Source organism: Hoplias malabaricus, chromosome 4, assembly GCF_029633855.1.
Source record: "Hoplias malabaricus isolate fHopMal1 chromosome 4, fHopMal1.hap1, whole genome shotgun sequence".
NCBI lineage: Eukaryota > Metazoa > Chordata > Actinopteri > Characiformes > Erythrinidae > Hoplias > Hoplias malabaricus.
The window spans coordinates 43,773,735-43,799,347 of NC_089803.1; the positions used below are offsets into that span (position 1 = coordinate 43,773,735).

Here is a 25,613-nt window from a genome sequence, read left to right on the forward strand (position 1 = left end):
AATTTTCAGTTCTCTCCCCTCACAATCACCTTCATGATCAGTACCAACACTGCATCTGATTACAATGAGTTTGTGCCCTAATAATCTAATAAAGAGTATACAGAACATTTAAAGGCAACGTAGAGGACTCAATTCACCAAAACTCACCAAAACAAACTAACTCAATGCTTGTGTTCATTCAGAAGCTCTGCATCTCTTAAAATAGGAACATTTTTGTGTAAGAAGCTGACTGTAGCTTGTTTGTTTTTGAAGTTGAACTTGTTTGAATGTTTTAATTCTCACTCCCATCCCAATACTCACACTTGCGCCCTCAAACCCCTTGTTTGCCTGAATATGCAAGGCTGTAGATTATCCCAATTCTTTAATTTTCCTAAACAAGCATGTTCATGAGCATCCCTTATGCACACTTGATACGCCCCTCTCATAATCTGCATCAGATGACACTTTCCTTAAGAGAATTACCCATGATCCACTGCAAGCCTGTGACATTCCTAGCAGAATCCAATAACAAGTTGCCTCGAATAACGGAGAAACATTAACCCTTTAAGTATAATTTTTATCTTTACTAAGACTGATGTGGTTGAGTCATGTTTCAAAAATGCTGAAGTTAAGGGAAAAGGCCCTTTTTAAATTAGCAATAAAATAGTGATATGAATGTTTATAAACACAGGAAAATCATGGAAAGAATTTGTCTGTTCCTAACAAACTAAAACTGAAGAGACTACCAAAATGACACTCAAGCAGCTCGTTTACATGAGAAAACTGCTCCATGACAGGATCTGACTACGTTTTAACAGTGATATTTTCACTAAACACGAGAACCTATTTTAACAAACAGAAATAATATATACTTGATAAAAGGGACAAGGCATTGCTGGGAACCTGTTATATATGCAGAAATATTTACATTTCTGTGTAAAAGTCTGTTCGTGCTGTAATGGAGATTCTGTCATGGACTCATCTAATTAATGTACTGAGTGAGCAACCTACTCCCTTCTCTGGAGTTGTGGCTTTAGAAATCTTGAGTTTATGTGTAAAATTAAACAGAACAGCTCTGGAGAAGTCATCAGAAATGTGTCCAGTGTGTGAGGAGTAAGTGTAACAGCCCCAAACATTCAGTATTACCCACCTATGCAGCAGGAATACAGCTACACCCTCATCTCTTTTCAAGCTTTTCAACAAAGGTCTCTCCACTGTCCAAATGCCTCCAGATGCTATTTCTCTGCCCTGCATGAGAGACAGAGAAAGCTGCAGCTATTTCTGACTGACACACACACACACACACACACATACACACACGGCTTTTAAAAGGTTTGCAGAGCCACTCAGGCCCATAAGATTTCCTTTTTTTAAGGTCATCCCGTAGGAACACAGACATTTAACTGTTAACACAGTTTGTATAAGGCAGATTGCCAAGAACTACAAAAACAGTGGAATGCTCTGGAGCAGCTGCAAAGGTCAACCTGAATAATGGCAAGTATCAACAAGAGGGGCATCTATCTTTGCAAAGTTCATGAAGGTTTCGTCCAAAGAAAAATAAAAAATAAAAATAAGGGAGTAAAAATAGACAAAAAGCAGATACAAGAGATCCAGACAAAATTAATCAAAGGGGATTTTGGGTGCATCCATGAACGGGGTCTAAACAGTAAGTACAAACAAATACTGTGATGCTATGTACAAACAGCAAATCAAGAGAATTTGTCCACAAACTTTTGGCCATATAAGTGTAATGTTATAGTTACTCAGAAAATCCAATAGCTCACTGAACCTCAATGGAAAATAAAGCCAGACATAGAGACTACAACTGACTCCAAATCCTATTTCCTCACTTCCTCCAGAGGCGAGCAGCCACTCAGTAGAGCAAACTGCTGCATTGGATTACCAATCTTTAAAAATAGCTTGAGACAGAGAAAGTGACATAGAGGCTGATAGGAATGCGAGAGAAAAGGGGCTTGTTTTGTAACTGCTGCTGTGAAGATCTAAAATGAGAAGAGAAAGATCTAAGAATTTATATTGTTGAAAAAATTATGAAAGGTAAATTAATAATAAAAAAGCAGAAGACAAACTGTAAATCAGAATGTGCAGAGCTCTGCACCTGAAGACTGAGTATCTTAATCCAGTCTCGCTCTGCTCATGGCCCTGTGGAAATCAGTCCTTTACTACAGTGAGCGTCCTGGCTCTGATGCAGAGCGACAGGCCTTTAAACTGTGCCTCATTAATCCTAGACCTGAATCCATCTCTGTGTGCAGCAGAAACACCAGAGCACTTTGACTAGCAAAGATATGAATAAACTTGCCCTGGTTTCCCTGTGCAAATCCTTAATTAATGAAATAATCACAAAGCAGCAGCAAATAATTTTCTGTAATATACAACTTACAGAATATGAAGAAATATATATATATATATATAATTCCTGAATAAAGAATTTTATGATCCATGGAGTGGGTCCCCCATATAGGAGTTTTATCAACTTTAATATGAATGAAGGGCTTGCACACTATGAGCAGGGGATAACAGAACAGTGTATACAGAAATGCAAAAACACACATTAAAATGAAGACAGACAAATCTGTAGGAACCAGTGCAAAATAGTACACACAATACAACTGATACTGGCTGGCATGTTGGTCCCACACACCAACTAGTTATATACTGCAGTTTCTGTAGTGCTGAGCATGGTCAGTAAAGCATCACAATGATTTTCATCCTGTAATTTTAAGTAGTGATATCACAATCAAGGTTTATTTGCCCCACAGTCCAAATTTTTTAATATTGAGTATCTGCCAATACAGAGTCCTGGCCTGATACTTGTATTTTCCTAGATAATACCCCAGGACAGTGTAAACTTTAAGTATATTAGAGTTATGAAAATCGGTCCAGTGTGTCTGCTTACAAAATAAATAGGTATACAGTGCTTTAAAAAAATTGCATTCGAGCTGCAGCTTAATGTTATTATTTTTTTCTATTTTTACAAAATAAAAGTAAACAAAAGTGTCTTCATAAAGAGCTCGTATATATTCTGCCAAGTGCAGTAATGCATTAGAAAAAATACAACACTCATAATGAGTAAGTGCTAGAGTAGTTTAACTTCTTGGCAGAGGGCTTTTATATTGAAATGACAAATAAGAAGTAGAGACGTGATGATGCTCAAATACAGTGGCAAGCAGAGTCAGATCACAACACCATTTACAAAAAGCGGAAATATCTGTCACAACCGGCTCCCGGGGCTTTTAGTGATAAACAAATAAACCAACAAACTAACAAACAAACAACCTCAATCACTTTCACTCTAACACTTCCAGGCTCTTTCTAACCCTCACAAACACACACATAGGAGAGTCTAGAGGAAACAGAGAATCAGGCTTAAGATCAGTAAATTTGAAATTGGAATGGGACATCTCTAACTTTAAGAATGTTTAGAAAAAACACTTCCTTTAAGACGGGCGGCACGGCCTGTCTCTACTTCTTGTAGTGTCGCAGTCACACAGCTCCAGGGGCCTGGAGGTTGTGGGTTTGATTCCCGCTCTGGGTGACTGTCTGTGAGGAGTTGGTGTGTTCTCCCCGTGTCTGCGTGGGTTTCCTCCGGGTTTCCTCCCACAGTCCAAAAACACACATTGGTAGGTGGATTGGCAACTCAAAAGTGTCCGTAGGTGTGAGTGAATGTGTGTGTGTCTGTGTTGCCCTGTGAAGGACTGGCACCCCCTTCAGGGTGTATTCCCACCTTGCGCCCAATGATTCCAGGTAGGCCCTGGACCCACCGCGACCCTGAATTGGATAAGCGGTTGCAGATAATGAACGAATGAATGAACTTCCTTTAAGACCACCATGCTCAATATCATGCACAGGCTAGTTTATGAATCATAGTGTAGAGCAGTGCAAGTGTGTTCTTAGGGGAGATCCACAACCAATAATCCAGCATCAGTGCCTGACTTCAATATTGCATTTGTGGCAGCATGCAAGCAAATCCACACACTACTACCTAGTGTAAGGTCTGTCAATGAAGAGGTGAAGTGGTTTCTGCAGCAAAGGTGGGCACATTTCCCAATTCATTCATTGTCTGTAACCGCTTTTCCAGTTCAGGGTCACAGTGGGTCCGGAGCCTACCCAGAATCACTGGAAGCAAGGCAGGAACTCAGGCACCAGTCCTTCACAGAACGACAAACACTCGCACATTCACACCTATAGACACTTTTTCAGTCGCCAATCCACCTACCAATGTGTTTTTGGACCGTTGGAGGAAACCGGAGCACCCGGAGAAAACCCACACTGACATGGGGAGAACACACCAAACTGCTCACAGTCACCCGGAGTGGGTGAACCCACCAACCTTGATGTCCCTGGAGCTGTGACTGCAACACTACCTGCTGCACCACTGTGCCACCCTCACATTCCTTAATGACGGCTCTAATATCAGAAGAAATATAGGGTAAGTAATTGTCTATACATATACCTGGCCAACATCCTCACTGACCAACAAACTCAATAATTGATCGACCCACTGACTGACCATTAGCTGTGCCTGTAAAATTCTCACCAAGGAAAAACAGAGCATTAATATTTAAACACAGAACGCTGCAATAAACTACTTCCTGGGCTGTAATGGGACCACTCTTCTCCCGCAAATCACTCCATATGTGGCTAGTTATAAAGATATACACGGTCACAACTAAGAATGATGTGTGCTTTAACAATGCTCAGCTTCCACAGTTTTCCCACAGGCTGTAATATTGGTCAATGGCAAAACTAGGCTTTTTTCCTCTCCAGATTGTGAGAAAGCTGTTGGTAGTACTGCAGCAGAAGTGTATTACAGTGAGCTTACTCATTCCCCACCACCTTGCCGAGTCTTTAACCTTTTTTTGTCCCAGACTAACTCTGATGTGTTAAAGGTCCAGTGGAGGTTAACAGGTTTCTTAAAACTGGAAACACACTCAAACTCTCCTCACTGTTACCTCATTCATACTATTGGCTTTATGGCTCTTGTGCTTCCTGAGGTCAGTAATGAGGCTTCTTATAATGTATGGCCTCCAAGCTTCATTTGCACACTTTCTTTAGGCTGTAAACAGCTTATTATCATTTATATGTATTGCAGTGTTGTCTCCAATAATTAATCAGCCTTCTTGTAGTTAACACAGACTACTGAAGGAACATTTAGGTATTATAAAACAGCCAAAGTTTCTCATGTTTTCAGATATGCAATATATACTGCATGGCCATGCACTCGTACTTGTACAAATTAGGGCCATTAATATGGAGTTTGTGTCCTCTCTACGATTCTGGGAAAGCAAGATGTTGGAACACTGCTGTGAGGATTTTTATATCACTCAGTAATAAGTGCATCAGTCAAGTATGATCATTTTTGATAATTAGTTCTTGATAACATCACTCAAACTCTCCCAAAGACACTGGATTGTGGTCCATCACTCCAAACCTCCACTAACATGGAACCAGTTCAGCTCCCTTTTACGAATTTAATTTGGAATTGTTCAGTATGTTTCCACTAACATAAATTGGTTCACAAGCCAGAAAAATTCATTTGCAGCTGAAACCATAGATTAGCAGGTTCTTCAGCATGAACTGTGACTATGTCCATTAACATGTCGAGCTAAAGAAATTCCAGAAAGAACACAGAGCCACAAATAAAGGATTATGGTGCAGTGAAGCTGGACCAGGTCATTTACAGCATGTTATATAAATATTAAAAACTGTATCATAGCATGAACATGCTCTGTTTGTGTGTGTGTGTGTTTTTTGTTTTTTGTTTTTTTTTAGATGGGTTAAGCGTGACACAAGATGTGTTAGCTACTTTTCTCTGCTGTTCACAACTCAGTAGGACTGCTTGGCAGTTTATTGGTGGCAAATGTTTATAACACACTTGGTTTTGGGCATGGTGATTTTAAACTTATGTGCAACTGCTCAAGTGTGCCCCATTTCATTTCAGGCTTTTCAACAAATTGTGGGTGGAAAAATATATGTGTGTTCACAGTGGAATCACCTTAAATTTGGCTGAAATCACTTACTCTACCGTACATGCCATGGAACATGAAAATAATCACAGTTTGGCATGCCGGTTCTTGTTCTTTTCTGGTTGTTAGTGAGTGGTGGTGGTTGGAGTGTGAGACAGTTGGATATGACCAGCCCATTGTCTGCCCACTCATATCAGCCAACTGTCAACAGGAAGCTTCCCAAACAGACAGAGCATGACCACTGCTGTGTCAGCAGTGCCAATCCTTAGAGTTCTTTCTCTGTCTCATAACCACACTGTATATTTCAGACAGAATATCCTTCTCTGAATAATTATTTTAAGATCATTAATGTTCACTCAGCAGAGAAAATAATGAACACTTGAACGGTTCAAAATTATTTGATGTAACTTGTTATTGTCTAACACCACACCAAACGTGTTTTAACAGTATTCTAAGCTACTATATGCTAGTCACATTATTTCACCATGCCTCCTTCCAACAGTGTTTCCTTTGTGTTTGAATTTCAGGAAACTCAGGTATATGTGGATTAAAGGCGTACAGAGCGTCGTAGGTGACAGTGTTGGTTTTTTAATAAGGCATGGCCAAAAAAAATGATTATTTAAGGCCAGAAGATAATTTTAGGCCACTAGAAAATATTTATGTCTCAAATTAGTTTATTGAAAGACACAAAATCGGGGAAGGTTATCGACCAATAACGGTAGCTCTACAGTCAGACCGTCCAATCCGAAGATTCTAGGCTACTTCACCACTCCCCCTTCTCACTCAAGCGAACCAATCGGAGTAGGGGAGGGCGGGACTAGTTTGTGAACGAAACGCTTCTCCAAATTCTATGTAAGCTCTAGAAAAACAAAACCCCGGACATTTTTTTATGCCTAAAAAAGAGGACATGTCCGGGTAAAAGAGGACGTCTGTTCACCCTACACAATATATTATCTCGAGGCAAAAATATTTCGTGGCCGTGCCTTATTAAAAACAACTGCCATGTCACCTAAGAGACACACAGACCTTACACAGAGACTGTGTAAGGCCTGTGTTTTGTTTTAAACAATGAACGCGTGGAATAATATCAGGATTAAGTGTGTTTTGTACGAAGACTTTTTTCAAAAGCTAATTTCATCCTCGCATAGTTGCCTTTCTAAGGTTTAACAGAAAATTCCTTCAAGAGCCTGGCGACTAGCGCCTGTATTAGCCTCATAAACCGACCTATGGAAATAAACGATTGAATACGGAAACTGAAAAATAAGAAGCAAACATTTGCCACCTAAAATGACATTTAAGGTGGAAGGCAAAAATTCGACAAGGAAGATAACATCAGCTTCGACTAGTAACACATATAATACTAGAAGGTCCGGAGAGCCGATGTGTATTTGAGCGATGAGATTGACTTAACTCCGAGTCGTGTTTGTTTTTCTGTGGGAGGGAGGTAAGTGCGGAGCTCGGAGTCGGTCACACAGGCGGCTCTCTGTGCTTCGGTCTCAGTGGGAGACAGAAGCGAGATGCTTTTAGTGTTAGCGTGGGAATAAAAATACAAACATGAAGCTAGTACACAGTTTTGCGGTACCTCCAGCCGGAAAACGGAAGCGGCTTCGCCGTCACCTGCCACTCCTTCTGTGTTGTCTCTCCATCCAAGCAGGGAAACCTCCGATGCTCTGTCAGCTTTAACATTTAATGAATTTAGAGTCCAGAAAAAAATGCGTTTTTTTTACCCAGATTGATCTGCAAGAAGTATATAACTGCAGAACCGGAGGCAGCAGATTCAGGGCCCTATATTTTCGCGACAGTGCTATCAAGCGAAGTGGAATTAAGGACATAGAAAATATGGGTGACAGTCAGTCTAGTGTGTGTGTGTGTGTTGATATTAAATATATAGTCTTTTGTGTCCTTGCATATCAAGTATTTGTTTGAGGTCAAGTTGAATTGAAATCCAAGATAAAGTAGTTGGCTGGAATAGGCCTTCAAAATACAAGGTTTTTGATAATGTGTTACTATGTGGATGGAATAAACTAAATAAATACACCATTGGTTGGGTGGAAAAAGCCTGCAAAGCTTTAAGTATTTAGATAAAGTAATAAAATATAAGACCTGTGAGGGGTGGGTCCAGGGTATGAGAAATGAAGTAGGCTCCCGACCCACCATGACCCTGATTTGGATAAGCAGTAACAGACAAAATATAAAAGTATTTAAACTATTTAGTAATATTAAGTAAGTATTATGAAGTAATTTGATTATATTGCAATAAGCCTTTAAAAATAAGTAGAATGGATTATTGCTCATTTATTTTGGTAGAAGGCAGTGTCACAAACACACAGGGTCCCAGAATTGTCCTCAAGCTGCAGTGGTCCAGAAAGTGCAGCCTCAGGTACTGCGGGTCCATGGACTCACTGGAAGTTCTTACACAAAGTAAACAAGTTTGGCCCCTCCCTTGCTGTTGTGGAAAATTCATTTATCCATTCATTAATTTATTCATTATCTGTAACTACTTATCCAGTTCAGGGCGCCAGTCCTTCGTTGTGGAAAATGTGATGAATTAATAGAATATCACCTTTTACCATTGCAATATCATTATGTCACAATGCATTGCCACACCTTATGGGGTAGCTGTAGCCTTAAGATTAGAGAGGCGAACTTGAGACCAGAGAGTGTCTGGTTCAATTCCCGGCAGGAAAAATTCACCCACAGCTGAATTGCCTTTGAGGAAAGCACCTAATCCTCAAAACTGCTCCCCAGGTACTATGGCTGGCAGCCTGCTTTTCTGATTATGTGTCTGTGGCAAAAAAAAAAAAAAAATATATATATATATATATATATATATATATAATATATATATATATATATATATATATATATATATATATATATATATATATATATATATATATATATATATATATATACACTTAGTAGTGTGTGGTTGCGTTCACTACCAAATGGGTTATGTGCAGAGAATTAATTTCCCCAAGGGGATTAATAAAGCAACTCTTCTTAAGTTCCAGCATTTTCTGCTGATTTTAGTCCATTAATACAAACATGCCATCTGTAGTTTCTTACCAAGTGTTTACAGCTGAAATGAGGACAGACTGCAATTACCAGGACTGTCACAGTGTAGTTTGATTGGCCACACAGAATTAAAACTTTACTTATACATCATCTCTGACATATTACCAAAAATACACCAGTAATTTCATATGGCAGGAAAAGTAAGCTCAGCACCTACGTAGATTAGTTTAATCATTAAGTCAAACATGTCTGAACTTGTTCAAAAGGATTTCTCCCAGTGGCTGACAGATCCTCTTATTTTATTTATTTATTTATTTTAACTCTGACAAGAAATGATCAGCTGTGTATTCACATTTTTATGAAGAGAGGAAGATTTGTACAGTGCTTTAGAAACATGAGAGTTCAGCTGGATTTAAAAGTAATTTATGGTAATATGAAGGCAAAATTAAAAACCCTAAATAACACAGCTGTTACAAGCAGCTATACACATTGGATTTAAAAAAAATAACAAAAAGAATCAAATATCATAATGTGTCCAGAATTTTATTGACAAGTGCATTGAAAAATGTTGTAAAATATGTTGTGATTGCCATACAAAAACACAAATACAGAGAGATCTTTCACCTGAGTCAACCCCATTTCAGTCCATAACAAAAACAGGCATGTATCAACTTCTAGTGTCATAGGGGCGTAAAAAAGAAATTAAAAAATAATAACACAAAAATCATCTTCACAAACAGGACCATCACAAGGGCTAATCTCTTAATCCAGCACCATATTAGTAACAACCTAATAAGACTACATATTGAAATAAGATCACAGTTTCATATATCTGAATATTTATCAGTCTTGTGGTATTTGGAGACATTTTCTTAGATCATACTTTACTAACATGCCTTTGCCAACATTTGGAGTTGAACAAGGGTCTGCTTGTTCAAGAGGGGGAGGAGACAGTGAGGAATAGATGTTTTAATTGAAATACACCCTGGGTTAGGTTGTTTTTAGTAAATTAATGTATTTAATGCTGATTCTGAACGAAACTTGCATGACATATATGACTAACTCTATTGTTTGTCCAAGCTAAAGCTACTGTATTAGAACTGGTTAGATGTCTACATGTGTAAACACTGTTCACAAACAAGCTAGAAAAATATACAGTAATGCCAGTATCAGCAGTCATGTTTGTGCAGCCTTTTGGGACACTGAACTATGTTCTGTTCATTCCATTGCCCCCAAAGAGTTCATCTATTAAATTTCACTTGTGCTAAAACTGTAATAAACAGCCTTTAAGACAGTATCTGATTCTCTTAAGGGGAAATGGTTAGGCCAAGTTGATGAGGACATGCTAGAAATCAGTGTTAATAGTTGCTGAGAAACACACAATAAAAAGTTAACAATGTAAATAGGATTCTAAACAAAAATGTACAAATTGCACCACTCCTTTATTTTAGTACTAAATTCTAAACTGTGGCTATGAAAAAAATAAAATAATAAATCAAAGATTTAATGCTAATGCGTTTGGGTGTATGTGCATGCCAGCAATCTAGGAAGATGTTTAGCACAGATCAAATTCAAAATCTCTTTTGAACTTTAATGTACACACATATTTAGAATATCGGATGTCCAGTAGAGATCTGGTTACATTTTTCAGACCCTTTGAAAACACTTTGACTAAACTTGTGCACATATTCCCACCACACATATTCTTTACCCCTATGTAACCCATATTTGAGTCTATATATTAGCTGTAATTGCTTACACCAGAGAATATAATGCTGGGAAAGATAGGCTCAGTGCAAATCTATTCAGATAATGGTTGGCTCAGTCTCTTGGATATAAAGCTGAAGCAAATAATATTATTTTCTCCCATTTTAGAGCACCCTGATTAAACATAGCCAACTATGTTTTATGTTATTAATATATTACTTATTCTTATATTGTTCCTGGCACATCACTGATAAGAAGCAATGCTCGCTCAGTAGTATATTTTTGGAGTTTTTAAGGCTTCAGATCAAACGCTCAGGCACTGAGGAGCTAAGACAGAGCTTCTTACTGCCTCCAAAAAAAGGATATAAATATGCCAGGGAGGCTTTTGTTAATGTGGGTCATAGAACACACATTTCAGATTGGAACAGCAAAGACACCGATTGTCCTAGAAAAGCAATGATTCATTTCCTCAAGGCAACATGACGCAGTTAAGGCAGGTAATTTTCAGAAGTTCATAACCAACATTATGGCAGATTATGACAGTAAACAAGGACATATAAAACCTTTCATCAAAATAAGTACCAACACTGAAAGTAGAGCATTACAAAGATTAAACCCTCTGTGTTCTCAGAAGGCAGAGAGAGCTGATGTAAAGGCTTTGCAATAAAGAGTAGAAAACAGTGAATCTGGAATGGTAAGATTCAGTCCTTTGAATTGATCTTCACAACTCTAGATTTAAAGTCTCAGTTCTAGAGCTTTTCTCCCTTCACCTGCTTTAGGATGTAGAGGATCCCGATGTTGTCGATGGTAACAAATGTTTTGAAGTCAGGAGAGACTAAGATGCGCTTCAGATTGGCTCCTGTGGTGTAGAATGTCTGCAGGGCTTCTCCTTTTTCCACACTCCACCACTGCAGTAGAAAGAATAACCAGAGACATTAGGACTTTCATGATTACTTGACTGAATCATTTGACTAAAATCTTTCTAAAAATTGCCTATTAAAATTGAACTTTTTTTGATAATCAACATGATTTCTTGTACATGGTTTGCTGATATTGATGTCTTTTACAATATGAAGCAGAGGTAGATGGAAGCAACCAAATATACAATCTGTATTTTTTAGTGGTGCCAGTTGATTGAAGAACTTAATTGTGTTAATCACAGACATTCTGTGATTAATGATGATTTCCTTGTTTTTTTGTTTTTTTTTTGTTAAGGAAGATAAAACATACAAATATGTAGAGTGGTAGAACAACAAACTGGTTAGAGGAAACTATTTTATAACAACTATATTATATAAACTTTACTTTATATAAGATTCGGTTAATAACAGAAACAACAAACCTCGGACAGAAGCTTTAATTGAGAATATCGCAGTTCCTGCACAAAACAATGCATTTATCTTTGGCTTTGCCTGGTTTGTTAGCGTTCACAATTTAAAGTCCTGATGGGTCAATTATTTGTGTAAACATTAATCTATTAGTAATGTAACTGATAGTGACAGTTCTATAATCCATCAGCCATAAAAACGTGTGGAGCACAGAAATGCCCACAGAGCAAAACTCTTCAGGGGGACAGTCTTAATGTGGCACTTTCACGAGCAATAACACTTGAGGTTTGTTGGGGAGATTATTTTTGGACTGGGTGCCAGACTGTTACGTCACTGCTAGCTGCACTACCTACTCCACCTGTCTGTGGAGGACGTAGAGCTGCTTATATCAAACCATCTGCCACCCCAGCTCTATATAAGCAGTAGGCAAAAAGACTATTGCTCATTTTCTCAGGCAAAGCCTATTGTGAAAGAGATGTGTTAATAGAACTGTCAATATCACACGTAAAAGGATGGCACTGGCCAGACCAGTAGGAAAGAAGTAGCCCAATATACTTCAGCACTTCAAACTAGTTTTTGAAAAGCTCTCATTGCTTTATGTAAAAAGGAGGCCACTGCATTAGCAACAGCCACTGCATCAGTGACAAGAATTGATGCTTTTAACCACAACATGTTTGTTTTCCTACAACCACCAGCACACAGATTTAACAGATTCATTAATCATGCATTGCATTGAGTGAATAAATGTGTCTCATTTGCATTTTAGCAGCTCAGTGGCCAGAGCACCAAGCTGCAGTGTGAGACAGTTTAAACGCAGGCCCATCTGCAGGATCTCCACTGAGGGCTCCAGTGAAGATAGAACAGCAGGGTCACACACCCACACACTTCCACAGCTGCCCACACACACACACACACACACACACACACACACACACCAGCTGCTGCAGAAAATCACACAACTGATCATATGTAACCTGGTCTGATCCTTTTAAAAATCACTAAAAACAAATTAGCATTGGGAAAATGTGCTACAAAAATGTAGTCACACTTTGCAATATGTGCTGGTTAAAATGGAAGTAAGTACTGTACAATTAGAGTCAAAATTCAGTAAAATTTGTCTTTGCAGTTCTGTTAATCACCTTGAAGCTGTCAAGTGTGAGTGATTTCAAACATCATATTCGAGGGGTTTATAGGAACATGATAAAAAAAAAAAAACTGTAGGGTCAAGTCAAGTTAAATGTATAGCACATTTTACCTATAGCACTTTTTGATGGTGTCACAAAACAGCTTTACAGATACTGAGAATTAAAACAAAATTTAAATGAATTACCCCAAGTGAACAAGGCAAAGGCTAGAGTGGCAAGGAAGCTTCCTTCAAAGCTGGAGGAAGAAACCTTGGAAGGACCTATCATCCTCTGGTCAAACAAATTATAAACAATAGAGGTTTCATTTAAAACTGCAGGTAGAAGCAGCCTTGGAGTCTGCGCTGGTAATGGAGATCCTTAGTAAAGGTCTGTGCTAAATCAGTTGCATCAAATAGGACCTGCCGCATGGTGCCGACAGGGGCCACAGGTGTGGAGTGACAGTATAAAGTGTAGCAGATACTGGGAATGAAGGACAGAACAGTTTTCAAGGCAGTAGAGCAAGAGACTCTAGCAGACAATCTTCCATCAGTGTCCCACCGAACCGGAGGGCAGTCACAGGTGTATTTGAGAGGTTCCACGCGTAACTACTTGATTTCTCAAGAGAAGTCGAGTGATCTCTAAATCCTCAAAAGTTACACAGTGCAGCTTTAATCAACAACTATTTTTATTTGTATAAAGAGTGGTCTAAAGGAGGCTTTGAGCCACCTAGCAGAGCATAGGGTACTCTTGCTGCTAATGTAAAATAAGGGTAAAATAGGGCATTGCCAAGTCAAGTTAAAGGAAACGCTGTTCTCTCATTTGTTTACTTTTTGAAAGCAACAACATTTAAGGTGGAACAGTATTTTTGAGGAAAACAAAACAACAGGAGTTTGTACGTGGCTAAAGTTTAACTTAAGTTGTTATTCACTGTGTGAATTACCACAAAAAAACTAATTTTAGTGCTCTCCCTAATTTAGTGTCAATTCCATCTACAACAAAAATAAGTTAATATTACCCACTTATGGAATAGAGCAAACTCCTCATCTTGGTTCATGCTTTTCAACATTTTGAGGAGTCTGACAGTTTGGGGAAAGAAGCTGTTGCACAGTCTGGATTGGTGTACAGTCATATGCAAAATGCAAAAATGTGATATGCACTAGACATTGGTATTAATGTTTTGTTAAACAAATGCAATATTAGTCACACCTGAATTATTAGTTCATAATATACACTGGAATGATTTTTCATTATTACAGATTAACTCTAAGCTTAAAATCGCACCATTTTATTTCCAAAAGTAACAGAAAACTTATGTACTATATTTGTACTGTAAATGTATTTGTCTGTACATTTGTCCATTTTTATAAATCATTCAGTGTCAGAAAACACAGAAGCAAGTCTATTATAGATGACCAAAAAACTCTATACTATAAGGCAATAAAGTGATCATAAAGTTTGAGCAGTGTTAACTATACCTATGAATTCAATACATTTTAGCTACATTAACAATTTTGTGTACATTTCAGACACCAAAAACGTCTTGACAACATTTAGTAAGTGTTCACCAGAAAACTGTTCACCATTCTAAAGCTTCGGTATACATTTAAAAAAGAAAAGAAACAAACACACAAAAAAACAATCAACAACAACACAACAGGAGCTATGCTGAACCCTGCCCTGCTGCAGCCTTGTAAAGGTCACCAAGTCTCACTCACACACACACACAGATGGTGGCAGAGGCAGTGAGTAATAGCTGATGGTCTGCTGTGTAGAGAGTTCATATGAGAAACAGCCAGCTGCTGCCTTCAGCTCCAGCGCAGTGAGGACACACACTGAGCAGCCGTCTGCTTGAAGTCCCTGCTATGCCTCAGCATCCTCAGGGTAGCTCCACTGCTATTACTATTATTACAATATGCATTGAACAATCACTGTATTAGAAACACATACTTTGTATCTATATTCATTGTCCATTTTATCAGCTCCACTGACCCTACAGGACCACACAGCACTTTGTAGGTGACTATAGTCCACCTTTTTCTCTGCATACATTCTTATTCCTATTTCACCCTGTTCTTCAATGGTCAGGACATCCACAGAGAAGGTATGCTTTGGATGGTGGATCATTCACAGCATTGCAGTGACACTGATGTGGTGGTGATGTGAGTGTGTGATGCACTGGTGCAAGAGTTTTTTTTTTTTTTTTTTAAAGACCAGCTGGACTGAATATAATCCAACAAACAAAGAAATCCAGCCGACAGTGCCCTGTGTCCACTGATGAAGGGCTAGAGGTCGACCAACACAAACTGTGCAGCAGCAGATGAGCTCCTGTCTCTGACTTTACATCTACAAGGTTAGTGGACAATGAGGACACTAGCAGCACTGCAGATTCTAATCTACTCATACCAGCGCGACACACTAACACACCACTAATGCGTCAGTGTCACTGCAGCGCTACTAATGATCCATCAGCCAAATCATACCTGCTTTGTGGTGGTCCTGCAGCTGTACTGACCATTGAAAAACAGGGAGAAGGACAGTGGTGGACAAAGTACACAAACCATGTACTTGAGTAAAAGTACAGCTCTTCAATGTAAAATATTACTCCAGTAAAAGTTGAAGTCCTTGTTGTAGATCTCCACTTGAGTAAAAGTACAAAAGTATTGACCTTCAAATGTACTTAAGTATCGAAATTAAAAGTAAAATGAAGTATTATGGCTCTAATATCCTAGTTTAATTTTTGTAACAAGACTCATGCTGAACATATTTTAGGTGAAAAGACTCTAGTGTCACTCTTGGTTCCCCAGTCTTGTAATAGAATAGAAAGTCTGACTCTGGACACAGTTTGAACACACTGGGCCCAATTTATGCTTCTGTGTTGAACCTATGCCATAGGCAGTGTGGCCTGATGCGCACCTCTCCAGTAATGTAACTCGTGGCATCTACACAGACCACAACGACTGTGATTGGTCAGGACGAATATGGTTCAAGTTGCTCAAATGAAGAAGTCCAGAAATATTCTCTACAATTCACTCCCTAAATAGTGCACTTTAAAGATTCATAAAACTAATACCACTACATTGTGTACTACATAGGGTTGAAGAAGAATCAGCCATAGAGGTTTGGGGTTGTAATTGCAGAGCGACAGATGCCAATGCACATGTGTAAAATTTCATAATGGCACAGAACACTTAGTGATAAAAAAAAAAAAAAAAACAACACTATGTAAGATTTTTTTTTTTTTTTTCTGCTCCTGGGGCTCCCCCTAGTACAATTAAGTGTTACAGCACTGTACTGAAATTGGTAGGGAGGGGAAAGTAAAGGGGAAGTTTCCTACCCTCCTCCCAAATATACATAGTGCATTTACTGCAGTGCTGAGTCAAGAGAAACAACAACAGACACTCTGTTCTCCCTATTACAGATCACTGAAGCATCACAATGATTTTGACGCTGCAATTTTCAGGTAAAAATATTACATAGTGTTCCTTTAAACTCTCTGTTTTGTCTACATAGGTGCAGAGTACAGTTTGAGGCATTTGCAATTCTGAGACACCTGTTTCTTAAACAGACTATGGTTTTGTTTGTTTGTTTGCTTTTGGACTTGTTTATCTCTCTGTAGTGATTTTTGCGTTTTGAAATATTTCTTCAGATTTTGACCTCGCCTCACGTATTGAATAGTAGTTACTCATGACTCAAATACAGCCAAATACTAAACAGTAAAAATCATTTTGTTAGTTTATAATCTTTCTAAGAACTCAACGTGTTTACTTGTAGTGTACTTGTAGCACAAGTGTTGATAAAAAACAATGTCCGTCTTTGGTATTATTGGTTTTAGGCAGAGAAAATTTTTGTGTGTTTTAGCGATGACTGTGTTCATTCATCTCCTAGCAACGGTGCCACTCTGTGTTGCTCGGAGAGCCGTGCAGTCTGGAGACATTTTTTCAGACAAGTTGCGGTTTTATTCACAAATAAACCAAAAGGAACGGCAGATTTTTATAACGTAGTGGAGTAAGATATTTGATTTTGAAATGTAGTGGGGTTCAAGTAAAAAGACCCAAAATGGAAATACTTCAGTAAGTACAGATACACAAAAAAAGTACTTAAATACAGTAAAAATCATCATTCTTCTGGTGAAGAATAGGATGAGAAATTATGAAGAAAAGAGGACTACAGTCTGTTTGTAGAACAACAAAGGGCACCTGAATGATCAGTGGAGCTGACAATATGGATAGTGAGTGAAGATAAAAAGTTTTTGGATGTATGACGTATACATGAGATGTATTTAAGTAATAAATCATTAAGTAACAAATTTATGTGAGTACTTATCACCTTTATTTTGAAAGTAACTGCACTGGTAACCTGTTTCATCCAGGACAGATTTTAACTTGCTTTCTTAAAGCACCAGCATCTTTGTTTTAATTATGTATGTTAAACAATAAAATAATAATAACAAAATACAATTAACAGTGATGAAAGATTTCTGAAATATTTTTAGCATAATTAATTGTTTAGTTAAATGTTTAATGGATCTTTCCATAATATCCTACCTCATCTGTACTGTTACAGTCTGTAGAACTAAATAGACACGTTTATCCAGAGCAACTTACAGTTGTAATTGCATTACAGAGGTAAGCAACTGTAGTGTTAGGGGTCTTGCCCAGAATGATACTGGTAAATGTAGAGTGTTTAAAGGAACACAAGGTAAAATTTTACATTTTGGTTATGGGGCTCCCCCTTCAGTTGCAATTCATTCTGCATGAAATTAATGGGAGAGGGGAAGCCCAATTAATACTTCTGTGTCAAAAAACCTACACCGTAGGCAATGTGTCAACACGAACCCTATGGTGTAGTGAAATGTTACTATGCGTGTAATTGAGGCAGACTGCAAGGACTGACATTGGTCAGTTGTCGGACGGACATTGTTTGACCCGAAGTACAGAAACATGAACTCCTCTCCTCTACACACAGATACGCAGGTAGCAGCAAATTCATGACGAGAGATTTCCTCAAACCTGATTAATGTGGACATCAGGGGTGAGTAAAAATCTATAAACAAAGGAGAGTTACAGACATCTCCGGGAAAAAATAACCCAACAAGTACCAGGACCACGTGGCAAAAACATGCTGGCTTTGTATTGGTTTCTTTCCTGGCACCTCATGTAAACTAGGCTCTGTCCCAAACAACGACCTACTCCCTAAATAGTGCACTTTAAAGATTTATGAAACTAATAATACTACACCACAACATTGTGTACTATATAGAGTAGAGGAAGATGTTTGAGATTCAGCCCTAGTGATGTGGCGGTGTAATTGCAGACACCAATGCAGAAGTATAGGCACAATGGTGTAGGGCTCTTACATAGCATACGATGTAGGCTCTGCGTCAAGTCAACGCAGAAGTATGAATTGGGCTTGAAGGAGGAGGAGTGGTTTGCTGTCCTCGTCCAAAAGTTACATAGTGCATTTTCTGGGGGGCTGAGCTTGAAGCAGGAACAGCAGGGGCCCTATTCTCCCTATTACAGGCCACGGAAGCATCACAGCAGTTTTGAAGCTGTAAAAACAGTACACACAGCCTGCCACATTGTCAGTTATGTCAGTAAATGTTACCCAGTATACTACACCAGCCCATGTTGGTGTTTGTGCATTTGATCTTTTTGCCTGTTTCACAAATTTCACGCTATCACTATGTTTGTTTTCCTACTGTTGCAGAGAATAGGCCTTCACTCAGTGGTGGCCCCTTTCCACTAATTAGGCAGGGTAGAGGTGGGCTAATAAATTCTGCAGCAGTCATTATAAAAGTACAAAGTGGACAAAAACCGCATGTTTGATAAGAGTCTAGAAGGTAAGCTGAGTGTACATTAACTTGCTATATATAAATCGTGTATCAGAGGTGAACTGGAACATATATACTTTCAGAAAAAGTCACTAAACTGTGGCCATGAGTGTGTTCAGTCTCCATTAAGAGCCATGGTACAAACACAGGAGAGAACATTCCTTTGCGAAAAAGACGCAGGGGGAAAGAGGGACCGACCTTGCTCCGGTGTACACATCAATCATGCAATCCAATCAGCGTAATGTGGCGACACACCTTAACAGCAAGTGCTCAATGGTGAAATGGTGAGAGCTGAAGGTGATAGAATGCCATAAAGACCTTAGCAGCACATGTAGGATACAAAACACAGAAATCAAAGAGAACACACTACTTCTGTTTGCTCTGATACTTGGTGAAAAATGCAGGTTTAAGAGGTTCTCTGAGAAGCTCTCTTGATGAAAGGAGTCCCTGGAGGCTTTCTATCACTCATAAAGGCACAATGTGAATAAAGAGGAAAAAATGGAGGACATTCACTAGGTGAATCTGAAAGACAAAGACAAGTGCTGTGTTCAAAATGTTCTTCTAATAACTACTGCCTACACTGGAAAAACAGGACCATGAGTTCCAAGTTCAAAAAAACGCAATGAAAGGAATAAGCTTCAAGTGACAGGGGCTAATTAAATGTAAGAATTATGAATACTTACTACAAACAGGCTCATAATTTAGGGTGTATTTTCATTAGATTTTATTCTTTTTTTTTTAGGATTTACAGGATGTATATATGTATACATTAAAAAAACATAACACTTGTATTTGCTTGTAATTTTGAACTCTTAACATATTGATCTTGTACTCAGAGACAGTACTTACATATAATCAAATATGACCTCACTACTATACACTTCCCCATTTCTCCCTGCTCTTCAACAGTCAGGACCCCCATAGGACCACCACAGAGCAGGTATAATTTGGGTGTTGGATCATTCTCAGTGCTGCAGTGACACTGAGATGGTGGATGTGGTGGTGGTGGTGGTGGTGGTTGTGGGGTGTGTGTGTGTGTTGCTGGTAGGAGTGGATCAGACACAGCAGGGCTGATAGATATTTTAATAAAGTCACTGTTGGATTGAGGATAGCCCACCTACAAAAAAAAAAAAAACAGCAGCATCCTGTGGGTGGTGTTTTACATATACAAGGACCAATGAAACAGGTGTGCCTAACAGAGTAGAGAGTGAGTGAACAGTGTTTAAAAAGTGTAGGAGTGTGGGGTCAGTATCAAATGTTTATTGAACCAACAGCTAATACATGAAACAAAAAGACTCAAAAAATATCTCCATCCAAAACCCCAAATTGATTTAACCACAATGACCTTGGCATGAGAGGCTGTTTTCATTTCCATGATGTTACTGCTCAGTGACTGCAGATTACAGACTGACTATGGATTTGTCTGCCACAAAGGAAGTTTTTCCTTTCCTCAAAGCCTGACACAAAGTAGAAAAATTTCAGCAAATGAAATTACAGAATAATAAAATATCTTCTCTTCAACTTACAAACACAAATGTAGTAGAGACTGAAAGTTTAGAATCTACATGTGAATTTGTATTTATGTCTCAGTGAGCAAAAATAGGTGATGTTATAAAATGTAAGTAAGGAGGTGTTTACCTTCACTGCGCTACCATCACTGCCAAATCTACTGCAGTTTATTGCTAAACAAAAAGTGATGGATCTGTACTTCAGATACTAAGTATAGCACAACTGCCTCTATGTGTGTGTGTCTTGGGAAGAGAGCAAAACTGGTTGTGGCATCTTTCTTTATTTTTGTCATCCCAACCACAGTGGCTTTTTACTTTACCTTAGGCAAGCAGTCTCAGGAGCCCAGATTACATAAGAATATAGTCACAGTCTTCAAGCGCATAGTTACTAAGTTGTGTATGGGAAATTAATTGGAAACTTGTGAACAACTGTACCTGTACCTTTAGTACAGCCCGTCAGTAACTTTTACTTGGAATTTATGATTCCAAATCCAATTTATGATTCCAAGGCAAATGCACATAAAACAATTTTACAGCCTCTACAATATTAACATAGCACAAAAAGTAAGGAAATTTGGGTTTGGTAGATTATTTCTTTGTTGTAACAATGCTTCTTGGCAATGAATCTTATTCCGTTGGAAAGGCTGTTAATTCCGCCTTTAAATGGTGCCACATTTGTAAGGAACATGAATTTGTGGAATGAGAAGTAGAGATGAGTATGTGGGTTGCGTCCATGAAAAATTTGCCAAATCGTTTCTGCCAATGCCAAACTGTTTTTTCTGCCATTGACTCTTTTGGTGTTTGGTGGAATGGATGATTGAAGTTTGAAGAAACCAGACATATTGGCAATTTATTCATTTAACAAACAGGAGCCTCAGTAGCGTGTGGAAGAACCATACACAGCCACAACAGCCTGGCACCTCCTCCTCACGCTGGTCACCGGCCTAGTCACACTGCCGTGGGATAGCATCCCATTCTTCAACCAGCATTTGTCACAAGTCAGGCAACGTGGTTGTGTTGGTCACTCTGGCACGAACAGCACGCTCAAGTTGATCCCACAAGCGTTCAATGGGGCTGAGGTCAGGACGCTGGCAGACCATTCCATCCACTCCACTCCCAAAATTTGGGAAGTAGTCTTCTGATAAACCCTGCTCTGTGGGGGCAAGCATTGTCATTTTGGAGACTGTGGAGACATGGGATTGCCACTGGTTGCAGAATTTCATCTTGATTTCTCTCTGTATTGAGATTGCCTCCAATGATGATAAGCCTCGATTTTCCAGTGAGGGAGATGCCGCCCCACACCATCTCACAGAATAAGCTATTTGGCATCGGCAGAGAGGATTTGGCAAATTTTTCATGGGCGCAACCCACATACTCAGCTGTACTGTTCATCCCACACATGCATGCCTCTTACACATGTGGCACCATTTAAAAGGTTAAATTAACAGGCTTTCCAAAGATGTATTGCCAAGAAGCATTGTTACAACTAAGAAATAATCTACCCAACACAAATTTCCTTACTTTTTATGTTCATCATTTGGCTCCCTCAATAGGTGGAACTTGCTGCATGTTATTTGGTTTATCCATAAAATCCATTTTAACTATGGGCTAAATACTGCCTGTGTAAAGGCAATCATTTGTTCAAGGCTGGACACTAACAGAAATGGGACTGTTTTACCCAAGACAATGGAGTGGAATGAGACTTTTGTCTTTGATTTTATATCTGTTTGTAAAAACTTAAATTGATGTTGAATGTTTTTATGCTTGATGTGAAATTCAGACTTAAAACTGGACCTAGTTTTTATTTATTTATTTTTTAATGATTTAATTTAATTTAAATGTTTTTCTATGTTGAGAAAAAAATAAAAAATAAATGGAGAGAAGGACAGACAAAAGACAAATTACAATACTCAGAAGTCACCCAGTATCCACAGCTAACAGAAGAACTTTGTACCATGACACAGAACTTACAATACTACTACTGTCTCTCTCTCTGTGTGTCTAGGTTTTCTATTTGTATACTCTTATTTCTGTCTCTTTGGGTTTGTTCTTGTCCTTGTGTGTGTGTGTGTGTGTAGGTGTTGTCAGGCTGCTGTAAGGTCACTCCTGGTTTGCACACATTTTGACATTCTGACAGAACTGTCATTACTCTGCCTCACTGAGCCATAGAAGTTTTAAAAGTCTGTGTGTGCGGGCTCCATTCACCATTGAGTTCGCAATCAAAGGGTCCAGTTATTACAGAGAGCAGCAGAAAAATCTTGGTCACTGCATTTCTCCTCCCATGAGGACAGGATCGCTCAAATAAATACTGTCCATGGAACATCCAAACCAATCATCATAAAAGACCTTGTTTAGCGGAAAAATCCCATCTGCCTATTTTTCACCTTATCCCCAAAGGAGTATATCATCAAAAAATATGCTTCTAAGTTTTGCGATTGGAACTTTGAGGCTCACATGTCTAATGTAGATAAAGATATAGATCACGAGAGATTTACATGTCATTAATTATTGGGTACGATTTCCTATACTTAATATATTAGCCCCAGTGTAAATAAAGTTAACTCCAAAAACAAAACATATATTAGCTTGACTCCTTTATATATTTTAATTTGGTCAATATTACATAAAAAGGCCACAGTAGAGTTAAATGGCTTTTCTACTGCATGGAACCTACACGACTCTACTTGACTCGGCACAGCTCTTTTGCTTTTCTACTGGCCAAATCTGGTACCACGAACCTGGCAAGTTTTCAGTCCCAGGTCACTCGGGGTTCCAACTGTGCTGTTTACACAATGAGTAAACAATACCTAATTTTACCGCTGTCATTGTTGTGGTTTTCAAAGCCAGCGATTCTTGTTAAGACGGGGTTTTGCAACATCACCGGCTCCATTTCGCAGGGAAGTCCTGCTAGTGGAAAAAGCAACAAGCTCTAAGCCAGCCAAGCCGAGCCATGTCAAGTTATGTAGAGCCAGACCCATGCCATGGAAAACACCAAAAGTAGAGTAAGTATCATGCAGTGAAAAAGCACCAATTTTATGCTGCCACAACAGAGGCAGAAGGGCAGTTCAATCATAGTGTGTTTCTGTGAACATCTTTAGTCGCTCAAGGCAATTTTTGCACACAAGATGCAACAGATAATGCAATATTAACAACAACTATTTAACAATACACAATTAATTTGATATAGTGATAAAACAACAATTGTTAGGTTGTGATAACTAAATAAATATTTAATTACCACAATATGTAAAAACATGGCCTTTTAGGGCTTCTGTATACAACAGTTTCTTCAGTGTATGTAAGACTAAGTTTCTTTTTTGTTTAATACAGTGTAGTCTTAAGACATCTGTACAGCCTAATACTCAAAATGTCAGACATTCAATGTGGGTTATTTGTCTCAAAGTCAAGCTGTTCCCCACATCTCCCCTGGCTCCTCTCTGGAGGGAAGAGCTAAATGGAACATTATTTGATCCACCCCATTTAAAAGACAAAATAAAACAGCGGACAGCTTTGATATTCTGAGATGTCGTGCTTCATTCTCTCTAATACACACACAGAAACATATATAGAGAGAATCAATGCTGCTATAGAAAATGATTAAATGTTAAATGCATTCATGTATACTTAGTGTGTTGCTTCAATTTTTTCATCCAGTGTCTTATGTATTTCATATTTTAATCAACATATGTCTGTTTAAATATGGTAAACTAGATTTAAATAAATGCCTTGCCAAAAATACACAAACAACCACCTGCTTAAGACCCTTAACCACCTATCTACATAAAACCCTCTGTACTTTAGTCTTCCTACTGAGACAGAATCCTTACACAGGAGCCAAAGAAGAACAATAGTCTTTACATGCTGTATGGATGCACTGTTGTGCAGTGAGACTCATAAGTTAAAGTAGCATTGATTTGCAGTCTGTAAAATGATGAAGTTAAGCTTTGGGGGTCTTGGGAGATGCAGTTGTGAATTACTGTGTGTCACCAAATCATGGACAAGTAACACTGAAGGAGATGTGTACAGGTATGTGTGTGTGTGTTTGTGTTGAGCTGACGTATCACCTCTCCCCCAGTGGGGCTGTAATATCCTGTCTGACCTGCACATCTCTCTCTTCACTCCTCCAGGTAATCTCCATCTTTCACACACTATATTACACTTTGTGTCTCACAGGACACACACACACACCAACACAAGCAAGAACTATTTGTCATTTATGTGTGAAAGCAAAAACCAGCCAAAAGACAGATATTGCCAAAAACTATGGTCATAAATCACCTACCATTGCCTATCCTGACACATACAAACACAGAGAAACACACACACACACTTACACAGTTGCACACATAATATGGACAAGGCAACCACTGACAAATGGTACCATTTTATGAAAGAACTAAATGAAAGTAAAGGTTAAACTGCAGGTTTGACATTAAAGAAGACATTTCTGTGGATGTTTTAATAAAGCAAACAGTCCACATAAAACAACACTTTTCTCCTTTTCAGTCAACAATATCATAGCCATTTTCATTGTTATATATTATTTTAGCATTGGCCGTAACAAACCAAAGGGCTTTACATAAATGCTAGTGTGTGTAATTTTGCTCTAATATTTTAGTTCAGCATAGAACTTCAATGGGGTTGGGCAACATCACATTTTATCCTACTGCCTTACCTAATAAACCAAGGTTTAATGTTTGTGGACGAGGCAGAGCAAGCTTCAACTACCCCACTGTAACTCAAGGAGCAGGTGCAGCAAAGTTTATTTGCGTGGTGTTTGCAAGCTGTTTGGTTTGTTCAGGTCTTCCTAAGAGCACATAACATCACCAAACTGGGAAGACAGAACATTTGTGCTGTGGGCACTCTTATTTTACCATGAGGCAATAAAAAAGGATTTCTGTTTGGGTGTTTTAGAAAACCATTTATTGCAGTGCGATTCTGCTCATTTTTTCGCTGTAATGTTTTTCTGACAGTGTAAAAAACAAAATCACAAAAAAACAAAAATACAAACTAAGATACGCATCTTTCTTTGGACAGCAACATTATGTGAAAGAGAAATATGTCATTTTATTTTATATACCATCATGATTTTTACCTTTTACTAGTGTTGGATGATATGAGCGCAAATCAATATC

At 38.5% G+C, this 25,613-nt stretch overlaps 1 protein-coding gene across 4 annotated transcripts in view; it reads right to left on the bottom strand.

Moving 5' to 3' along the window:
• Window positions 1-9,440: 9,440 nt before the first annotated feature.
• The window catches only part of apaf1 (apoptotic peptidase activating factor 1), a 60,147-nt gene continuing 43,974 nt past the window's right edge, over window positions 9,441-25,613 (bottom strand). For 3 of the 4 annotated variants that reach the window (XM_066669393.1, XM_066669395.1, XM_066669392.1), the window contains one exon: window positions 9,441-11,596. In XM_066669393.1, the coding sequence (XP_066525490.1) occupies window positions 11,438-11,596 (159 nt within the window). In that variant the 3' untranslated portion in view covers window positions 9,441-11,437. The remainder of the gene's footprint in view (window positions 11,597-25,613) is intronic. The other variant, XM_066669394.1, reaches the window with a different exon arrangement.